The sequence below is a fragment of the Lampetra planeri genome, chromosome 40 (genome assembly GCF_965212315.1).
Source record: "Lampetra planeri chromosome 40, kcLamPlan1.2.h2, whole genome shotgun sequence".
Classification (NCBI taxonomy): domain Eukaryota; kingdom Metazoa; phylum Chordata; class Hyperoartia; order Petromyzontiformes; family Petromyzontidae; genus Lampetra; species Lampetra planeri.
In genome coordinates, this window is record NC_136146.1 from 5,421,601 (window position 1) to 5,436,725 (window position 15,125).

At 58.7% G+C, this 15,125-nt stretch overlaps 1 protein-coding gene across 1 annotated transcript in view; it reads right to left on the reverse strand.

The window, feature by feature from the left end:
• The window catches only part of COG5 (component of oligomeric golgi complex 5), a 37,171-nt gene that overhangs the window by 6,354 nt on the left and 15,692 nt on the right, over window positions 1–15,125 (reverse strand). Inside the window, exons 7-14 of the mRNA XM_078613009.1 lie at window positions 8,880–9,010; window positions 7,052–7,214; window positions 6,221–6,336; window positions 5,709–5,786; window positions 4,699–4,780; window positions 3,869–4,076; window positions 734–895; window positions 202–301 (exon numbers count right to left, since the gene is read on the reverse strand). Of these exons, the coding sequence (XP_078469135.1) occupies window positions 202–301; window positions 734–895; window positions 3,869–4,076; window positions 4,699–4,780; window positions 5,709–5,786; window positions 6,221–6,336; window positions 7,052–7,214; window positions 8,880–9,010 (1,040 nt within the window). The remainder of the gene's footprint in view (window positions 1–201; window positions 302–733; window positions 896–3,868; window positions 4,077–4,698; window positions 4,781–5,708; window positions 5,787–6,220; window positions 6,337–7,051; window positions 7,215–8,879; window positions 9,011–15,125) is intronic.

Genomic DNA, 15,125 nt, shown 5'->3' on the forward strand with positions numbered 1-15,125 from the left:
TGTGTGCGCGTATGCGTGCATGTATTTGTACGTGTGTGCATTCATTTGTCCTTGTGCGTGTCTTTGTCTTTATGTGTGCGTGTCTTTGTTTTTTGTGTGTGTGCATACGGGCGTGCGTGTACGTGCGTGAGTGTACGTGCGTGAGTGTACGTGCGTGAGTGTACGGGTGTGAGTGTACGTGCGAGTGTGCGTGCGTCTCACCAACTGTTCGGATTTGGCAGCAAACAGCTGCAGCGTCTTGGCAACATTTCTGGCCACAGCAGAGCTCAGATCTCCGTCCACCGATGTCACACCCAGCTCACTGTGGGGGCGGCACACACGAGGTGACACGCGGCGTCACACACAGCACACTGTAGGGGCATCACACACGAGGTGACACGCGGCGTCACACACAGCTCACTGTGGGGGCGTCACACACGAGGTGACACGCGGCGTCACACACAGCTCACTGTGGGGGCGTCACACACGTGGCGACACGCGGCGTCACACACAGCTCACTGTGGGGGCGGCACACACGGCGTCACGCCCAGCTCGGCAGTAGTGCGCGAGGTGTGGTGGGGGGTGTGGTGGGGGGTGTGGTGGGGGGTGTGGTGGGTGGTGTGGTGGGTGGTGTGGTGGGGGGTGTGGTGGGGGGTGTGGTGGGGGGTGTGGTGGGGGGTGTGGTGGGTGGTGTGGTGGGTGGTGTGGTGGGGGGTGTGGTGGGGGGTGGGAGCGGAGGGGAGAGGGGAGGCACCTGGAGATGATGCGGACGAGGGAGTCCACCTCGTCGAGGGAGGGGGGGCCCCGCGCCCCCGGCGGGAAGCCGAGGTTGACCGGGTCGAAGAGGCGCGAGAGCGACTTTTCAAGGTACGTGGCCTCGAACGGACGCACGCACGTGCGCAGGTGCTGCTCGGGGCTGTGGGCACAAAGGCAAATGTCCACCATGTAGCCTTTAACAGAACGGTGGGGCAAGTGCTAGTTGCGAGCGGCACCTTTGAAGGCCGGCAAGGCGAACTCGGGGGTCGGAGGCCAACACCGTGTCCGGCCGTCTTTGTCTCCCCAGTTTTTACCCACTGCACCAGGTACTCATTTGAGGCTCAATCGACCTAGGGGAGGCCCAGGACGATTATATATAATCGTCAGTGTGGAGTTGGCCATGAGCGGGAATCGAACTCGGGTCGCTGGGTTCGTAGCGCAGCACGCTAAGCGCGACACTACTGCTCCCCACACACACACCCACACATACACACATACCCACACACACACCCACACATACCCACACACACCCACACACACACCCACACATACCCACACACACACACCCAAACATACCTACACACACATACCCACGCAGAACAACAACAACAACAACAACCGCCAGTCGCCACTAAGTGGCGGTGACGTCACCACGACGCTTGTGCCAGGCCATGTGCACCCTGAGGCCACGTGAAGTGTCGAACGCCCGCTGGCAGGAGGTCACGGGGCAGACCCAGGTGCCACGGGTCGACTGACCGAGATGACCGAGATGACTGGCTGATGCACCACCTGTGCCCCCTACTGTGCCAACTTGCTGTGCTTTAGCCACCCGGCGCTCCGCTCGTTGTTGTGAGCGTCGCTCCTCCGCCCTCCGTTGTTGTTGGAGGGCGACTGCCTCCAACTGCCCAGTAGCGTCCTTCACGAGCCTCCTCCACTGAGGCCGATCTTGACACCGCTGGTACCAGTCATCGGCAAGTCCACTCAGCTCCACGTCCTCCTGTACCACATCACTCCATCTCTTCTCTAGCCCGTGCCGCGCCCGTTTAGCCCCCTCGATCCGGCCGAACAAAAGCTGTTTAGGCATGCGGTGGCTGGGCATGCGGGCTACATGACCCAGCCAACGCAGCCTTGCCTGCCGGAGGAGCTCACTGATGGGACTTTGCCCAGATCTTTCAAGGACTTGTGAGCTCCTCACACAATCCAGCCTGGTTAAACCCAGAATGGATCGTAGGCAGGCCAGCCTAAATGTTTCCAACCGGCGAAGATGCTCCACTAGGGGGGTCCACGTTTCGCAAGCGTAGAGAAGGGAGGGAATGACCGTGGCCGAGAAGACCTGAAGCTTCGTGCGGAGCGACAGACCAGGTAGCTTCCACACAGCGTTACGCAACCGATGAAAAGATATTGCCGCTCGACTGATTCGGAGTGAGACCTCTGCTGATAAACTGGAGCCGGTCATGTCATAAGCACACTGCCCAGGTATGGGAAACTCTCCACTCTCTCCACAACTGCCCTATCACCGATTGGGAGTTGTGGGGGTGGAGTGCCCGATGGTACAAAATACCCAGGCAGGTGCTTAGTTTTGGTGGGGCTGATGGTAAGGCCCCACCTCTTAGTGGCACGCTCCAGTCTCAGCAGCAGCGTCTCCAACTCCTCTTCTGAATGTGCAGCTATTACCAAATCATCGGCATACATAACGTGGTTGACCAATAGGGAGCCATCCCTTGATCGCACCCGGGCGTCGATCAGCCTCCCATTATATCTGTACCAAATGGTAATTCCCCCGGTACAGCTATTGAAGGCTTCACGAACTACGCAGTCGAAATAGATGTTAAATAATGTGGGAGCCAGAGGACATCCCTGTCGCACCCCAAGGTGTACAGGGAAAGGCTCCGACTCCCGGCCACGTAATTTTACCCGGGCCCGCTCACCATCATGAAGGTCCTTAATGATCGTGAGCAGAGGGTCAGGGACTCCGAAAGCACGAAGAACAACCCAGAGCCCAGTCCTACTGATGGTATCATAGGCCTTGACCAGGTCAATAAAGCAGAGATGTAGGTCTTTTTGGAATTCCCTACACCTCTGCTGGAGCAGACGGACAGAAAATATGGCATCTGTGCAGGACCGCCCTTTCCTGAAACCGCATTGGGGCTCCGCAAGCCTCTCCTCAGCGTGCCTAGCAAGGCGATGTTGAATAATCCTTGCCAGGACCTTACCCGGCACACTGAGGAGTGAGATGCCCCTGTAGTTGTTACAGTCAGTACGGTCCCCCTTCTTAAAGAGGGGGACCACCAGGGCATCCTTCCAGTCCTGCGGAACCCGTCCAGTGGTCCAGACTGTTGTTATGATGTCATATAGGGCAGTCTGTGCACAAACGCCACGCAGAACAACACACACATACCCACACACACCCACACATACCCACACACACACACCCACACACATACCCACACACATACCCACACACACACCCACACATACCCACACATACCCACACACACACCCACACATACCCACACATACCCACACACACACACCCCACACATACCCACACACACCCACAAACACACACCCACACATACCCACACCCACACATACCCACACACACACACATACCCACACATACCCACACATACCCACACACACACATACCCACACACACATACCCACGCAGAACAACACACACATACCCACACACACCCACACATACCCACACACACACATACCCACACACATACCCACACACACACCCACACATACCCACACATACCCACACACACACCCACATACCCACACATACCCACACACACACCCACACATACCCACACATACCCACACAAACACCCACATACCCACACACACACACCCACACATACCCACACACACACCCACACACACCCACACATACCCACACACACACACACACACCCACACACACCCACACACACACATACCTACACACACACACACACCCACACACACCCACACATACACACACACATACCCACACACACCCACACATACCCACACATACCCACACACACACATACCCACACACACACACACGAGTACATACACACATACAATACAGTACAACGACGCCAGCTCTCGCGCCAGGCTCGGTGCACGCCCTCACTCGTGAGCGCGCGTGGCGGCACGTTCCGCGCCGTCCGTCGCGTCATCCCCCTCCGTGGCAGCGCCGTCGCCGGGCCGACCAGAAGCCTGGGGGGGCCGCGCATAGTGGGGGGCCCCGGGGGGGGCCTGCAGCCGGCGCCACAGCTCGCTGCAGTGGCGCAGCAGTTTGGGGTACTCGCCCTCCAAAGCCTGGCGCACAGGGCCCGAGTCTACGGGGGCGGCAGGGCAGGGGGGCCGGGGGGTACGCAGGAGGAGAGATGAGCGGGAGGTGAGTGAGAGGTGAATGGGAGGTGAATGGGGTGAGTGAGGGGTGAGTGAGGGGTGAGGAGTGGGTGAGAGGTGAGTGAGAGGTGAGTGAGGGGTGAGTGAGGGGTGAGGAGTGGGTGAGAGGTGAGTGAGAGGTGAGTGAGGGGTGAGTGAGGGGTGAGTGAGGGGTGAGTGAGGGGTGAGTGAGAGGTGAGTGAGGGGTGAGTGAGGGGTGAGTGAGGGGTGAGTGAGGGGTGAGTGAGGGGTGAGTGAGGAGTGGGTGAGAGGTGAGTGAGGGGTGAGTGAGGGGTGAGTGAGGGGTGAGTGAGGGGTGAGTGAGGGGTGAGTGAGGAGTGGGTGACAGGTGAGTGAGAGGTGAGTGAGGGGTGAGTGAGGGGTGAGTGAGAGGTGAGTGAGGGGTGAGTGAGGGGTGAGTGAGGGGTGAGTGAGGGGTGAGTGAGGAGTGGGTGAGAGGTGAGTGAGGGGTGAGTGAGGGGTGAGTGAGGGGTGAGTGAGGGGTGAGTGAGGGGTAAGTGAGAGGTGAGTGAGGGGTGAGTGAGGGGTGAGCGAGGGCTGTGACCTCACCACTGGCTGCCTTCTGGAGTTCGGTGCTGAGCATTTGCGTCACTGATGCCCAGAACGAGACCAGGATGTCAGCCTGGCCCTCCTGCTCACACACAACCCAAACCATCGCGTCAACACGCCACCACACACACACCACACACACCACACACACCACACACCCCACACACACACACCACACACACACCACACACACACACACCCCACACACACACCCCACACACCACACACACACCACACACACACCACACACCACACACACCCCACACACCACACACACACACCACACACACACTACACACACACACCCCACACACCACACACACACACACACACCATACACCCCACACACACACCACACACCCCACACACCACACACACCACACACACACGTAAACACACGTCAACACACGTATGAACAAAAATCAACACATACATCAAAGCACACCAAACATCAACACACACAGCACATGTCAACATGTAGGACACACACCACATACGCACCACACACGCGCACCACACACACACTACACACTAAAGCAACACGTGACAGCACACAGTAATGTAATCTGGGGCGTGTTCAGCAGGATGTGTTTGTGCTCTGGGTGTGTGTTCAGCAAGTGTATGTGTTGTGTGTGTGCTGTGTGTGTGTGTTGTGTGTGTGCTGTGTGTGTGTGTTGTGTGTGTGTGCTGTGTGTGTGTGTTGTGTGTGTGTGTTGTGTGTGTGTGCTGTGTGTGTGCTGTGTGTATGTTGTGTGTGTGTGTGTGGTGTGTGTGTTGTGTGTGTGTTGTGTGTGTGTGTGGTGTGTGTGTGGTGTGTGTGTTTGTTTTGTGTGTGTTGTGTGTGTTGTGCGTGTGTTGTGCGTGTGTTGTGCGTGTGTTGTGTGTGTTATGTGTGTGTTGTGTGTGTGTTGTGTGTGTGTGGTGTGTGTGGTGTGTGTGAGTTGTGTGTTCTGTGTGTTCTGTGTGTTCTGTGTGTGTGTTGTGTGTGTGTTGTGTGTGCTCTGCGTGACCTTTGCCAGCTCATCCAGGAAGCCCACGTGGGTGATTGGGTCTCGTTTTTTTGCCAAAACCTTCTCCAGGTGCTGCACCTACACCCCCACAAAAGAACAGAGATCCCCCATGTAGCCTTCAGCAGGCTGTTGGGAAAGTGGAGTTAGTGAGGAGTACCAACGAAGGCCGGCACGGCGCACGAGGGGGTGGGTGGCTAACACCGCACCCAGCCGCCTTTGTCTCCCCATTGGCTATGTTTACTTGTCTCTCCATTGGCGATATCTACACACCGCCACAGGTAAAAATTTGAGGCTGAGTCGACCTAGGGAAGGCCCAGGACCGGTTCGGATCATCGTCACCGGCATTGGCCGTGAGCGGGATTCAAACTCGGGCCGCCGGCTCCGTAGCTCAGCGTGCTAATCGCTGCGCCACCGCTCCCCACAGACGTGCACACAAAGACACGCGCACACACACACCAGCATCGGTGGACACCAGCGAGGGTGGACAGCAGTGAGGGTGGACAGCAAGCTACCTGGGTGCAGGCTGAGAACACGTGGTCCATGAGCCGCTCCACGTTGGTCCACAGAGCTGCACGGAACGCGGCCGAGTTGCCGGGGGCGACCATGGAGGTGCGGCCCGGAGCCGAGCCTGGCACACAGACAAAGATCCCCCGTGTAGCTTCCATAGACTTTTGGGGAAAGTGCTGTTAGTGAGCAACCTATGAAGGCTGGGACGGCGCACGAGGGGGTGGGTGGCCAGCGCCACGCCCGGGCCCCCTTTGTCTCCCCAACGCCGATGTTTACACGCTGAACCGGGAACTTATTTGAGGCCGAGTCGACCTAGAGGAGGCCCAGGACCGGTTCAGATAATTGTCATTGGTGCTGACCGTGAGCGGGAATCAAACTCAGGTCGCCGGGTTCGTGGCGCAGCGTAGCGCTAACCACCGCTCCGCTGCCCCACACAAAGACGCGCTTGCACGCGCAGTGGTCGATGGTAATTGCATCTGTGTGCGTGAGACCGGGGGGTTATAACGGGCGTGAAAACAGACGCCTTCGGATCACCTCCGTTGCCCTTGACCCCGCACGCCCCCTTCAACACTCATCACCACCCCCCTCACCTTTCCCTCCACTCACCCCACTCTCCCCACACCCGTCAACTTCCCCCTCGCCCACCGTCACCCTGTATGCCCCCTCCAGCCTCACCACACCCACCCACCCACTCGCCCGTCCGTACCCACTCACCCTCGTCCGCTCACCGCGCTTCCTGCATTCACTTTCACTCGCTCACCTTGCACCGCCACCATGCCCGCCGCACACACGCACTCCTCCCACTCATCTCGGCCCTGCCTCGCCGCCCCCCTCACCGCGTGAGCCCCCCACGGCCTGGCTGAGGGCGCGCGCGTCCAGCGCTCGGCGCGTCTGCTCGTGCAGCGTGGCGCGTGCCGACTCCAGGACGCGCCCCACCGTGGTGGCCAGCCCGCCCAGGTTGTGGAACACCTGCAGCGCCGTGCCCACCTGCGTGGGGTTCTGGTGGGGAGACACGCGCACGCACGCGCACACGTATACATACAGAAGGACAAAGATCCCCCCCTCCCGTATTGCCTCAACAGACTGTAGGGGCAAGTGCTGTTAGCGAGTAGAACCTACGAAGGACGGCACGGCACAAGAGGGGGTGGGTGGCCAGCACCAAGCCCGGCCGCCTTTGTCTCCCGAGTGGCGATGTTTACAAGACGCACCAGGTATTCATTTGAGGCTGAGGCGACCTAGCTGAGGCCCAGGACCGGTTTAGATAATCGTCACCGATGTTGGCCATGAGCTGCAATCGAACTCGATTCGCCAAGTTCGTAGTGCAGTGCTGCTACACCACTGCGCCACCGCACACACACAGATATGCATACGCACGCACGCACGCACACACACACACACACCCACACACGAGCGCGCGACCTCCCCTGTGTGTTGGTGTCGAACCCTAACGAGCGCCCCATGGTTGGGCTGTGGCCCTAACAAGGCGCCCCAATCGATCCATAATGGCCTCTAATTGCGTTAACGGCGGCGCCGCACATCCACCGCCGACCCCCACCACCACCCCCGCTCCTCCAGATCAACGGTGGAACACATCAGGCAAGGTGGACACCGGGGAGAGGTGGCCACCACACTGGGGAGGGTGGACATCAGGCAAGGTGGACACCGGGGAGAAGCGGGGACCTATTGGGGCGCTCACAAAACAAAGATGCCCGTATAGCCTGCAACAGACTGTAGGGGCAAGTGTTGTTAGCGAGCACCTATGAAGGCCGGCACGGCACACAAGGGGTGGGTGGCCAACATCACGCCCGGCCGCCTTTGTCTCCCTAGTGGCGATGTTTACACATCGCACCGGGTACTCATTTGCGGCTGAGTCGACCTAGGGGAGGCCCAGGACCTGTTCAGATAATCGTCACCGATGTTGGTCGTGAGCGGGAATCGAACCCGCGTCGCCAGGTTCGTAGCAAGCTAACCGCTACACTACCGCTCCCACGCGTTCACACACACACACACGCACACACACACGCTCACACACACACACGCGCTCACACACACACACACGCACACACACACGCTCACACACACACACGCGCTCACACACACACACGCACACACACGCGCTCACACACACACACGCGCACACACACGAGGATGCATCGGTACGTTCGGGGGCCCTGCTCGGTAACCATGCCAACGCGTACCCAGGCCGCTCCACTGGGATGCTCGCTCCGTCCCTGCTGGAATGGGACGCGGCTGTTTTCAGGAATTTCCGAGTTAATTATTTTTCCACTGGGTCAAAACAAATCTCGACGGCCATGACGGAAATCGCTCTCGGTGAAATAGCGTCGTAGACTCGCGCCAACGCATTCCTCTACCAAGTTGTCTTCATAACACGAACTACAATAGGAGAGAGGCCAGAGTGATAGCGTTGTATAGGATGAGGGTTGGAGACTGCACATCCGACTCCGTGCAGCCCCCCATGGCGTCAAATGCAGTCTCTATCTCGCCGTCTGTCTCTATCTGTCTCTTTTGCCGTCTCTGTGTTTTGCTGTGTCTGTCCCTCAATCTGCACCTCTTTCTCTCCCTGTGTCTCTCTCCGTCTCTCACCGCTCCATGCTCCAGGAGCTGGGGGAGGTGCGGCGTGACGTGGGCACAGTTCACACGCACCTGGGTCTCCATGCCCTGCTGCAGCAGCCTGGAGCCCTGGGCCTCCACCTCCCCGCGCGCCCTCGCGATGAACACCAGGTCGCCCGCGATCACCTCCACCCCTGACAGGTCCACACCCTGGCACAGGTAGTCTGCACACAGAGAGCACGGCGACATTAGCGAGCGCCTATCAAGGCCGACGCGGCGCACCAAGGCGATGATCCGTCAAGCGCATCGCTCACCGCTCCGGCCGCGGCACGGGAATCGAGCTCATCTTGCCGAGTTGGCGGCACAGCGAGTTCGCAAGCCGCATGTTCCAGTTACATTAATCAGCCACGCAGCGGCTGCCGTGGCGCTATTAATAGCATCGCCGGGGCGGCCGACGCGCCGTGGAAACCCGCTTCTCTTCTCCCTCATTAGCATAACCGCCTCATTAGAATACATCGCCACCGCCGCCTTAGCCCCGCACAGCGCGGGTTTGAGTTTGACGCGGGGAAACTGGAAATCTTTCGAGACGATCCGGCGCCAGGGTGCTCGGGGCCATCGATGAGAGACTGAATGCAGAGGAGGACTTCTTCTCGACCCCGGCCTCGGGTGAAGCGAGCCGCTCGCAAGCGGAAGGTTGCAAAAGCTCAACTGCTGGTCGGGGGGCCAAACTCGTGCCCTTCATCCCTCCGCTTTGTGGGGAAGTCAACAGTGATGGCTCTATGGATGGGCCCACCCCCCGCCATATGAATGTTGAATTTCCACCACTAGCTCAGGGCTGTAAACGGCGCTAAGCCCTCGCCTCCTGCTCCCCACCAGATATATACACACACAAAGATCCCTCCTACAGCCGACAGATATATACACACACAAAGATCCCTCCTACAGCCGACAGATATATACACACACAAAGATCCCTCCTACCGCCAACAGATATATACACACACAAAGATCCCTCCTACCGCCGACAGACTGTGCTGTTTGCGAGTAGCACCCATGAACGCTGGCATGGCACAAGAGGGGATGCGTGGTCAGCACCACGCCCGACCCCCTTTGTCTCCCCAGTGGTGATGTTTACACACCACACTAGGTACTAATTTAAGGCTGAGTCGACCTAGGGGATGCCCAGGACCGGTTCAGACAATCGTCACTGGTGTAGGTGACCGTGAGCGGGAATCAAACACGGATCGCCGGGTTCGTAGCGCGGTGCGTTAACCACTGCACCACGGTTCCCCAGATATACACAAACACAGATATATATACACAAACACAGATATATATATACAAACACAGCTATATATATACACAAACACAGATCTTCTTCTTCTTCTTCTTCCGTATGGCATTGTGAAAAGCAACAGTCTTTTTTATACAAACACATAACATGCACACAATCATACAGTGTACCACACTTGCCCCTCCCCGGGGGTTCAGTGCCACGTGTGACCTCGTTAGGCCACTGCCCAGCATCGACCACAGCGGCCTTCAATTAACAGCCTAACGCCGGCTGGACAGGGGCCTCCGCGTGCAGTGAACTACTCCTGTCTACACTCGCACACCACACGCAGCACACACGCAGCACACACAGGGTCTACACACACACCACACAGAGTCTACACACGCAGCACACATAGTGTACACACACACCACACACAGAGTCTACACACACACCCTACACAGGGTACACACACACCACACACACACCACACGCACACACGCAGCACACACAGGGTCTACACACACACAGACCGCACAGTGTCTACACACACACACAGGGTACACACACCACACAGAGTCTACACACGCAGCACACATAGTGTACACACGCAGCACACATAGTGTACACACACACCACACACAGAGTCTACACACACACCCTACACAGGGTACACACACACCACACACACACCACACGCACACATGCAGCACACACAGGGTCTACACACACACAGACCGCACAGTGTCTACACACACACACAGGGTGTACATACACACCACACACAGTGTACACACACAAACACAGTGTGCACACACACACCACACACAGGGTCTACACACACCACACACAGGGTACACACACACACCACACACAGAGTCCACACACACCACACACACACTACACACACACCACACAGAGTCTACACACACCACACACAGGGTACACACACACCCCACACACAGAGTCCACACACACCACACACACACTACACACACCACACAGTCTACACACACACACTACACACACCCTACAGAGAGCTCCTTCCAACACTCCCCACCTGGCCCCACTTCCTCGGCCCCCATAGAGACTCTCCCCAGAGAGTTTGGTCCTCACAGAGAGCACGGGGAGAGGGGGGTGTGCAGAGGGGAGAGCGAAGGGAGAGAGGGGGGGGGGGTGTGCAGAGGGGAGAGCGAAGGAAGAGAGGGGGGGGGGTGTGCAGAGGGGAGAGCGAAGGGAGAGAGGGGGGGGGGTGTGCAGAGGGGAGAGCGAAGGAAGAGAGGGGGGGGGTGTGCAGAGGGGAGAGCGAAGGGAGAGAGGGGGGGGGTGCAGAGGGGAGATTGAAGGGAGAGGGGGGGGTGTGCAGAGGGGAGAGCAAAGGGAGAGAGGGGGGGGGTGCAGAGGGGAGATTGAAGGGAGAGGGGGGGGGGTGCAGAGGGGAGAGCGAAGGGAGAGGGGGGGGGTGCAGAGGGGAGAGCGAAGGGAGAGAGGGGGGGGGTGTGCAGAGGGGGAGAGCGAAGGGAGAGGGGGGGGTGTGCAGAGGGGAGAACGAAGGGAGAGGGGGGGGTGTGCAGAGGGGAGAGCGAAGGGAGAGGGGGGGGTGCAGAGGGGAGATTGAAGGGAGAGGGGGGGGTGCAGAGGGGAGAGCGAAGGGAGAGGGGGGGGTGCAGAGGGGAGAGCGAAGGGAGAGAGGGGGGGGTGTGCAGAGGGGAGAGCGAAGGGAGAGGGGGGGTGTGCAGAGGGGAGAACGAAGGGAGAGGGGGGGGGGGAGCGCGAAGGGAGAGGGGGGGTGTGCAGAGGGGAGAACGAAGGGAGAGGGGGGGGTGTGCAGAGGGGGAGAGCGAAGGGAGAGGGGGGGGTGTGCAGAGGGGAGAACGAAGGGAGAGGGGGGGGGTGCAGAGGGGAGCGCGAAGGGAGAGGGGGGGGTGTGCAGAGGAGAGAACGAAGGGAGAGGGGGGGTGTGCAGAGGGGAGAACGAAGGGAGAGGGGGGGGGGGTGCAGAGGGGAGCGCGAAGGGAGAGGGGGGGTGTGCAGAGGGGAGAACGAAGGGAGAGGGGGGGGGTGTGCAGAGGGGAGAGCGAAGGGAGAGGGGGGGGTGTGCAGAGGGGAGAACGAAGGGAGAGGGGGGGGGGTGCAGAGGGGAGCGCGAAGGGAGAGAGGGGGGGGGTGCAGAGGGGAGAGTGAAGGGAGTGAGGAGGGAGTGAGTAATTGGGAAGGGAGAGGGGGGGGGTGCAGAGGGGAGAGTGAAGGGAGTGAGGAGGGAGTGAGGAGGGAGTGAGTAATTGGGAAGGGAGAGGGGGGGGTGCAGAGGGGAGAGTGAAGGGAGTGAGGAGGGAGTGAGGAGGGAGTGAGTAATTGGGAAGGGAGAGGGGGGGGTGCAGAGGGGAGAGTGAAGGGAGTGAGGAGGGAGTGAGGAGGGAGTGAGGAGGGAGTGAGTAATTGGGAAGGGAGTGCGACGAGTGACAGACAGCTAGAGGGAGGAGGGGGGGGAGTGAGGGGGGGGAGTGAGGGGGGGGGCGAGCGAGGGGAGAGGGGAGGGCGAGTGAGGGGAGTCTCCGAGCAGTGCAGACTCAGCTCACGACAGCACGGGGAGCAGGAAAGGCAGGGGAGAGAGATAATCAGAGAGAGAGAGCCGTGAAGGAGGGCGCGATAGGGAAGAGCGAGGAGAGAGAGCGACATCATCAGAGAGGCAGCCTCGCAGACAGAGTTGGAGAGAGTGGACAGCGTGAGAGGGAGAGTGGAGCGGCAGGCCAGCGTGGGCGACGCGGAACTCCGACGCGATGCCATACAGGTGAGTGCGTGTACAGGTGAGTGTGGTGTGTGTACAGGTGAGTGTGGTGTGTGTACAGGTGAGTGTGGTGTGTGTACAGGTGAGTGTGGTGAGTGTGGTGTGTGTATGCTGGTGAGTGTGGTGTGTGTATGCTGGTGAGTGTGGTGTGTGTGCTGGTGAGTGTGGTGTGTGTATGCTGGTGCGTGTGGTGTGTGTATGCTGGTGAGTGTGGTGTGTGTATGCTGGTGAGTGTGGTGTGTGTGTGCTGGTGAGTGTGGTGTGTGTGTGCTGGTGAGTGTGGTGTGTGTGTGCTGGTGAGTGTGGTGTGTGTGTGCTGGTGAGTGTGGTGTGTGTGTGCTGGTGAGTGTGGTGTGTGTATGCTGGTGAGTGTGGTGTGTGTGTGCTGGTGAGTGTGGTGTGTGTGTGCTGGTGAGTGTGGTGTGTGTGTGCTGGTGAGTGTGGTGTGTGTATGCTGGTGAGTGTGGTGTGTGTATGCTGGTGAGTGTGGTGTGTGTGTGCTGGTGAGTGTGGTGTGTGTGTGCTGGTGAGTGTGGTGTGTGTATGCTGGTGAGTGTGGTGTGTGTGTGCTGGTGAGTGTGGTGTGTGTGTGCTGGTGAGTGTGGTGTGTGTGTGCTGGTGAGTGTGGTGTGTGTGTGCTGGTGAGTGTGGTGTGTGTACAGGTGAGTGTGGTGTGTGTGTGCTGGTGAGTGTGGTGTGTGTGTGCTGGTGAGTGTGGTGTGTGTGTGCTGGTGAGTGTGGTGTGTGTACAGGTGAGTGTGGAGTGTGTGGTGTGTGTATGCGGGTGAGTGTGGTGTGTGTGTGCTGGTGGGTGTGGTGTGTGTACAGGTGAGTGTGGTGTGTGTGGTGTGTGTACAGGTGAGTGTGGAGTGTGTGGTGTGTGTATGCTGGTGAGTGTGGTGTGTGTATGCTGGTGAGTGTGGTGTGTGAATGCTGGAGAGTGTGGTGTGTGTACAGGTGAGTGTGGTGTGTGTATGCTGGTGAGTGTGGAGTGTGTATGCTGGTGAGTGTGGTGTGTATATGCTGGTGCGTGTACAGGTGAGTGTGGTGTGTGTATGCTGGTTCGTGTGGGGTGTGTATGCTGGTGAGTGTGGTGTGTGTATGCTGGTGAGTGTGGTGTGTGTATGCTGGTGAGTGTGGTGTGTGTATGCTGGTGAGTGTGGTGTGTGTGTGCTGGTGAGTGTGGTGTGTGTATGCTGGTGAGTGTGGTGTGTGTATGCTGGTGAGTGTGGTGTGTGTACAGGTGAGTGTGGTGTGTGTATGCTGGTGAGTGTGGTGTGTGTATGCTGATGTGTGTACAGATGAGTGTGGTGTGTGTATGCTGGTGAGTGTGGTGTGTATATGCTGGTGCGTGTACAGGTGAGTGTGGTGTGTGTATGCTGGTGAGTGTGGTGTGTGTATGCTGGTGAGTGTGGTGTGTGTATGCTGGTGAGTGTGGTGTGTGTGTGCTGGTGAGTGTGGTGTGTGTATGCTGGTGAGTGTGGTGTGTGTATGCTGGTGAGTGTGGTGTGTGTATGCTGGTGAGTGTGGTGTGTGTATGCTGGTGAGTGCGTGTTCAGGTGAGTGTGGTGTGTGTGCTTTGTCTTTGTCTGTGCAAGTGTCGGTCCATGTACGAGGCTGCATCTGGATGCGTTGCGTGAGTGTACATGCAAGCGTGTAGCTACGTCTGTGTGTATTTCTACGCGTGTAAGCGTGTATGTGTATGTGTTACGCGTGTGCGTGTGTGCGTGGACGAGGAGCGAGTGTCGTGGTGAATGCACTGCGCTATAAACTCGGCGCACCGAGTTCACTTCCAATTCATAGCCAGCATTAGTGATCATCTGACCCAATTCTGGGCACCCTCTAGGTCGACTCAGCCTTAAACGAGTACCATGTGCGGCACGTAACATCAGCACTGGGGAGACAAAGATGGCTGTGCGTGGTTCTGGCCATACCACCCCTTCGTGTACCATCCCGGCCTTCACAGGTGCTCGCTAACAACACTTGTTCACTCGATGGACGGGGGGGATCTCTGTCTTCGCCGTGTGTCCGTGTGCATGATTTCCGCATGTCAGGATGTGCGTCCGCACTCTCCGTGCCAGACTCCACACACCACACACACACAATGCACACGACCCACGCTCGGCACCACCACCACCTCTCACAGCCGCCCTTCACCCCACAGCGGGGAGGAAGAGCAGGGAGGAGGTCAGGCCACACCCATCCCCCGTCTCACGCGCACACACACACGAGCCTCACCACACTCGGCGTGTCCCCAGTACACGGGCCACCCCTCTCC